The sequence below is a fragment of the Gaeumannomyces tritici genome (genome assembly GCF_000145635.1).
Source record: "Gaeumannomyces tritici R3-111a-1 unplaced genomic scaffold supercont2.51, whole genome shotgun sequence".
Taxonomy (NCBI): Eukaryota; Fungi; Ascomycota; class Sordariomycetes; order Magnaporthales; family Magnaporthaceae; genus Gaeumannomyces; species Gaeumannomyces tritici.
In genome coordinates this window covers 7,049-14,445 of record NW_008804595.1, presented here as the reverse complement: position 1 = coordinate 14,445, position 7,397 = coordinate 7,049, and the positions used below count along the sequence as shown (strand labels likewise).

Genomic DNA, 7,397 nt, shown 5'->3' with positions numbered 1-7,397 from the left:
GTCAGGCATGGTCAGGCATACGTTGGGCGGCCAGCCTCTTGATTGAATAGACTAGAAAGCGGCCTATTGCCTTGGCTTGGGGCTGATGGAGCCAATTACTCACTCTTGGTGGCGCGCGGGGCCGGAATTTCCAGGCTAAAAGATTCAAAAAGAGAGGTATTCAAAAAGAGGACGGCTGGCGAATAAAGAGAAAATACTTATCCCTGTTGGACACGTATCGGCTCCGTTGCTACGATAACTAGGGGGAGAACCGGTAGCTTACTGTGCGGAGGGTGGCTTGCGCGCGCGAAGCCCAGTCATCAGTGTATCTTTAGCACCCTTGCAGCGCTAGAATGCGCAGCTGGCGGCGTGGCTGTTCGCGCTTGGGGGAGGGCCAGCCCAGGAACAACCGTGGCGAATCGAGACAAGGGCGCCCCCAACATGCATGGACTGGACTGGGCCCGACGCTTGGCCCTGCTGGCAACACGCTGCCTGCCTCCTTTGTTTACATAGTGCTCGTTGTGGAATTGCACAAACGGCCACCCCGGCCTGTTGCCCGACCCGGAGAGTTTTAGCGGAAGTCACTTACGCTGCTGCTGTCCTCTCTTGGGCTTGGTCCAAGGTGGCAGCAGGCGCGCAGGTAAAACGGGCGGCTAGCGCCTGGCATGGATCATGTCGAAATGCGCTGCACATCCCCCAGGTCTCCACCTGCTGCGCCTGCACACAGGTGCATCCATCTGTAGGTATGTACGAGGTACCTGTGCGAGGTACCCAAGTCATAGCCACCAAATTGGAGAAGCGCACGGCTCCAGGACTCCTCCCGGGCAAGTCAAGATTGGAATGTCCTGAGGCCGGATCCATAAGGCGTGTGCCTGTTTGGCTTCTTTTTTTCTTTCTTTTTTTTTTTTTTTTTTTTTGGGGGCACTCACGAGCGGCTGTCTGACAAACACGACGGCCCATTTCTAATGGCATTTGGGAGGCGCTGCGCCCGGCCGATGCCCATCAACAGCCTGAGCTGGCTACCACTTAGACCCGTGCCAGTGCGCCAGGTTTTACACTGTGGGAGCTGGCTGAGTGTGTGCAGAAGCGAGCGCGAAATCGAGCCGTTCACTGCAGGACTGGCCTGGTGATGTCGCTAGAGTCCGTGCACATCCCAGCCCCGTGCACTGTCCCGGCTGCACGTCTTGCTGCTGCTGTGTTGTACGTTTAGCTCGGGTTTTTGGTGGTTCCTTTGGTTCCTTTGTCTCCCACGCTCTTCGAACCTGCTCACTTTCCCTCCCTGCGGGCAGCAGCCTAGTGCCTGCCACGGGGTCATTCGACCTAGACCACCCATCAGTGAGTGCGTGTTTCCGACAGGGGGCCTGGTGGGTGGTGGGTGCCGGTCGCGTGCATGTACCGTGTACCTGAGGGGTCCGTGGCCTGCCTGCCATGGGGCGATGCTATTCATGTCACCCACGGTTCCCGTGCCCTTGGCTGGCCGCGCTTACTACACACGCACGGTACAGCTGGCGTGCTTTGGTGGGTGAAGTGACTGGGCTGGCCAGCGTCCAGCACCGTCCAGCAGCTTCTGCTCATTTCCCCCCATTTTAGACAAGCGACACCTGCCCTTGCCAACCTTGGCTCCTGGAAACGGGCCTTGGGTCCACCAATCCCCATAGTTTCGTGAGCCATCGCGCAGGCTTGGTGGCCTGCCACCCACACACCCTCGCCCACCCCCGACAGGCAGGGCCTGCCCGAACCTGCATTGCATCCTCCACTCCCACCTGGTCCCTCTCCACCGCTCTTCCCCTTCCTTCCTTTTCTTCCCCCGTCCACCCTTCTTCCTCCGCTTCACCGTTCATCATCCATCCGTTGCAGCCTGTTTGATATATCTTAGCGTGGGCCGCCTCGGTCAAAGGACGGCACGCCTCCTTTTGCTCCGTTGCTGCGTCTCGCGAAGTCCGCCTCATCCTCCTTCTTCCCTTTCTCTGCCCTACATCCTTCCCGCCTCGGCCTAGCCGTGTGTGTGTGTTTGTGCGCAGAGTCTCGACCTCCGCCCCCTTTGTCCGCCCGCACCGCTCTCGTGACTCGGTCGGCCTATTAATCCTCGCCGCCTTCCGCCTGCCCGCCTCCGACGACGACGACGACGACGCAGTCCGATTTCTCGGTTCGGTGTGACCACCCTCCAATAGTTGACGGCGAGCACACGACACGCCAAGCCAATTCAATAACACGACGAACTCAATCTCTTGGGCAATCAAGCACGTAGCAGCAACCACAACAGCCCGCTCTGATCACGCAATCGACCGCCAAAAGGGCAAATTGTCAGCCTGCTCACATCGCCGACGGCGACGACTTCTCAATCGACGACCAACTTTTGGCACCGAACGCTCACCCTAGCCTGGACGGCTCCCATCTCGTTGAACAAGGGGGTTGAAGAGTCATCTCTTCAGCATCCTGTTCTACCGATACCAAAACCTTCACGGATGTTCACAACCCAGATAAACCAGGTGTCGCAATAGCTGCCATCGATCGACTCAAGTCGGGACGGGAGTTTCTTGCCCACCTGGTATTCTTCATTCGGTGATTCCTCACCATCCTCGGCGCCTTCAAGCAATCGGAACCCACCACTTCGACCCAGTTGCTTCTTGGCCGCCAACCCATTTCCTAACACTGCCTTTGCATCTCGCCCTCGTCGAGTCATCGATCCATCTTAGGCCACCCTGCTCCTTGTTCAGTATACCAAGAACAACATACATCAGGGTCGTCCCGGTTTGCTCTTTGATCCGACGTATCCCCCTTTGCCATCTCAACTCTTATCCACATTCAACAACAACACAAAAACATCAACGTCACTCTTTTGACCCCGTCGATGCTCTCGTAGCGTCGCCTGCCCTCATTTTCGGACTCTCGGTCCCCTCCTCGACTGCCCGACCTGCTTGATTTATTTCCTTTGTTTGAAGTCCACAACCACACATCACCTATGAGCCTCTGACTGGAACGACTTGGAGTTTTCTTTTTCTTTTTTCCTCCGCTACACTGTTTTATTGTTGCGCTTTGGCGAGTCTTGGACGATTGTATATCCCTCATCCTCATTTCTTCTCGCCTCATTGAGTTCACACACGCCTTCGAACCCACGCCAACCCCGCGCTGATCTGCTACGCAAAACCTCCGGACCTACGTCAACTTGTTCGTCTACTTCGACACTTGTACCACTCGATAAAGCGCTTCGGATCACACCTGCTCGTGGCGTCAGCTTAGACTGGCAAACGGACCTTTGGGACAAAAGCTCTGCTGCAACTGTACCACCAGCAACCAACATCATCGATAATCCTCGTCTCTTTTCAGCTCTAATCTTACGATACCCATTTTCTGTCTGTTTTCATCATCAAATCAGACGCCATGGAATGCCTGCGAGACAGGTTCGACATGGGCGTCGTCCTTGACGGACGCTACGAGACCATCTCGCCGCTGAACCATGGCTCTTTTGGCATGGTCTTCATGGCGAGGGATGTTCGCACGGACGAGAAGGTTGCTATCAAGTGCCTGACCAAGAAGGCGGCCGCCGACCAGTACGGCTTCGACTTCGCCGTTGACGAGAAGTCTGAGGAGCTCGTGTTGCACAAGCGTCTTGGTAGTCACCCCAACATCGTCAACCTGGTGGACGCCTTCGAGACTGATGCTCACGTGTACCTCGTCCTTGAGTTCTGTGAGCGTGGCGATCTCTACGAGGCCATCCGCCATGGTTATGGTCCCCTGGAGACGGAGCATGTCCGCAAGTTCATGCTTGAGCTTGTCGATGCCGTCGAGTACATGCACGCCAAGGGCGTCTACCACCGCGATATCAAGCCTGAGAACATCTTCCTCACCGATACTGGCTCCCTCAAGCTTGGTGACTTCGGTCTGGCGACAACGGAGCGGTGGACGTACGAGGCCACTGTTGGCAGTGACCGCTACATGTCACCGGAACAGTATGACTCGGCCGGTGCTGGCTACTCGCCTGCTCAGGCCGACATCTGGGCCATTGGCATCTGTCTGCTCAACGTCCTCTTCTCGCGGAACCCCTTCACCACCCCCACCGAGGCCGACCTCCTCTTCCTGGACTTTTCGCGTGACAAGCAGTCGCTCTTCGATGTCTTCCCCTACATGTCGCAAGACACGTACGAGGTCATCGTCGAGTGCATGAACCTTGACCCCAACAAGCGCTCTCTGGTCGGTGCTCGTCGTGCCCTCCGCCGTGTTGTTAGCTTCACCACCACGGATGAGGCTCTGGATGACTTCTGCTCCACGGACCGCACCGCCATGGCCTCGGCCAACCGCGAGCCCCTCCGCACTCCATCGATCCAGAGCCCCGCCGTTGACACCGGTGCTTTCCCTTGGGCCAAGGCTCTCCAGATCACTGCCGCCATGCCTATCCGCCAACTCAGCATGATCCCCGACAATGAGTGCTACACCGAAGACCTCTTCTCCAAGTCTGAGGCCACCAACTCCGACTGGTTCTCCAATGCCGCCCAGACTCCTTCAGTGGATTCCATGCTCAACTCTAGCCTCGGCGCCTCCATCAGCTCTCTTGGCATCTCCAACCCGCAGCATCACCGCAAGGTGTCGCCAATGGCTGGCTCGCTTCCCATCACCATGTCGCGCTCCCGTGCCCAGCCCGCCATGTCCAGTGTCTTTGGCCACAGCGAGGGATTCTCCAAGAGCTGGAGCGATATGTGGGAGGAAGATGAGGAGGAGGAGGCCAACGAGCGTGCTCGCCAGATGACGAACCTCAAGGAGCTCAACTCGCGAACCTGGAGCCACGAGAGCCAGGTCCTGGGGAATGACGAGGATGAGGACGACACTCCTCGTCGAGGTCTGTCGCCGGCGACCAAGGCGTCTACGTTGTACGTCTCTGACCACATTCCGTCGATCGAGAACACCATCTCGAACAACATCGACGACGATCTGGTCGCGGACGGCTTCTTCTTCCAAGACGATGAGCCCGAGCCGGAGAGTAAGCAAGGACGTGGTCAACCAACGCAGCCTGTATCTCCCCGCCCGTCGTCGCGGTATTCACCACCGCCCAAACGCAATGACGGTGACAAGTGGGAGGCCCTTGGACAACGACGGCGCGGCTACTCGTCGGCGAAACCGGCCAAGGCGGCTGCCAAAACATCTGAAGGGCTGTTGAAGAACAGCCGACCGAACCAGCAACCTACTTTTGGATTTTCTACTTTGGGACACGGCGTTTGGGATTATAATATGGGACAACATCATCACTCAATCAACATGGCTGTTTCAAAACACGCCAACGACAACATCAACACTGCTTTCAACAACCACGGCCCTCTGGGCATCCATCAGAACAACGGGGCTAAATGGACCAGCCCCAAGGATCGCTCCAAAGATGGCTGTCCTTGGAAGAAGGGCATTGACTCGAACTGGCGCCGTGATCGGCGCGCAGACCTCGGAGTCGAGTGGGTTGGTGGTTGGTAGAGGCTCCTGTCTCTCCTACCATCAATGGTAGCTGAGCTATCACATCTCCGTACCCGGTTTCTTTTGTGTGGTTTATAATCCATGTTGGAAATTGGGGCTGCTGACTTTGAGGGAACTTTTTTCACCCCTTTTTTTTTTTCCACCATACACCCACCGATCTCTACAAGCCCGTTGCAACCGGCTTTCCATCTCCTTTTTATCTTCTGTTTCGACCACCCTGTCCTTGAAAGCAGGAGAAAAACAGCTGCCACATTTTCGGCACCTATATCACTTTGCCGCCAGCACATTTTTCTTGCTTCTTGGATGGTTTGGGAAGAAAATCCCTTTTGGGGTTGTTCTTTTTCTTTTTTGTCTTGAATCACCTTCTCCTCGTTCCCCTTTTAAGTCAGCAGCACGCCGGTACTCGCGGACGGGATCTGATGTAGCCCAGCTCGCTTCTTGTGTATTAGTTACCACCCTCACCTTTCAGTGACACAATACCAGAAGTTACCCACTCAAACACAGCCAGTCCAATCTATGCCTGTCTAGAATGAACATATTGAAAAAAGTGACACCTGCCGCCGTATTTGGAATTTGGAACCTCACATGCAACACGGCCAAGTCGCACGTCTCCAACGTCGGGCTTTATCGCCAGCTTCATGTTTGGCTGGCATGGACTGGGATGGGACTTGGTGCTTGTAGCACTCACCACACACACCCGTTTGACTTTGCCCGTCACCGAGGGACGGCTCAACGGCCGGTCAGCTTGGTGCTTATATCTGTTGTTGATTGATCAGGGCAAACAGGTGACACGATATGCTACAGCCAAGTGGCAATGTATCAAGCTTTGTGGCAGCAGAAACCGGCCAATCCCTCTTCCCTCCGGCGCCGCGAATGCCGAAAACTTGACCGGGCACCGTGCCCGAAAAAAAAACCGGACTGCAAAATTTATTCCCCACCACCACAAAAAAAAGGAGCCCATTCAATCTGCAGTCATTGTACCCTTTGCATTTGTGATCCTCTGTAGGATATTTGGTATTTCGTCCACCCACGCATTAATCCGGGCATGGGAGAAGTTATTCCAACCCTCCTTTGCAGTGCTTTTCAACAAATTATTATCCTAAATTGCCAATTTCCTTATAGCGGCTTTAAGGGCTTGCCAGGCCTTTTTAATAAAAAGGATATTAATGTCAGGTGCACGGGCGAGGCCGCCCGGGCAAGGGAAGGAAGGAGGCGCCGGGACACTCAGAAGAGCACGGACCTTCCCGGTAGCGCACCGGCGAGCCACCGGTGTCGCGACTAAAACACAACGGCAAAGTCAAAAGATAGGACGAAGCTTAGATCGCCCAAAGGCGCTTGGAGCCCGGGGGAACTTATAGGACCGACCCCGCGTCCCCCAGAGGGGCACGAGAGAGGGGGAGGTTAGAGAAGGAACAATTTCTGTGGCAGCATAGCACTTTTGAGAAGGAATCGAGCTGGCCTGAGAAAAGGAGACACCGCATCCGCCCAGTGCCCTAGTGACCACCCGCCCCTGCAGCGATTAACCCCTGACAATTAAGGGAATAGGTGCAATTAAAATAGTACCGGAGGTTGTACTTTTCCTTCCAGGTCCTAACAATATTACTTTTGGTTTTTTTTATGCCTAAATCGTTATCTTTTTTAAAGATAAAATCCTGGCCGTCCCCTGGCCAGGAACTTATTATAAGCTCCAAAATTTCGGTTTAATAAATACGCAAGGTTATTTTCCGTTTGGTAATACTCTAGTAAAGCAAAAAAAAAAACGGTATTATAGCTACAAGTAATGCTTTTGCACTAAAATAATTATAAATCCTTTAAACGCGTATTTTTTTCAGTGTAAAGTGGTGCGCGGGCATATTGTTCGGTTTTGGTGCTGGTGCAATTGTATTGGGAAAGGTAAAGTTTGGGGAAAAACATTTGCAGTCCGATTTTTTTCCGGCTACCGTGCCGGGGCATGCCGCCCC

General features: G+C 54.8%; 1 protein-coding gene across 1 annotated transcript; it reads left to right on the top strand.

The window, feature by feature from the left end:
* Positions 1 to 1,801: 1,801 nt before the first annotated feature.
* On the top strand, positions 1,802 to 5,967 carry GGTG_13780 (RAN protein kinase). The gene has a single exon (XM_009231699.1). The coding sequence runs from the start codon at positions 3,361 to 3,363 to the stop codon at positions 5,434 to 5,436; it is 2,076 nt and encodes a 691-aa protein (XP_009229963.1). The 5' UTR covers positions 1,802 to 3,360; the 3' UTR covers positions 5,437 to 5,967.
* The last annotated feature ends 1,430 nt before the right edge of the window (positions 5,968 to 7,397 follow it).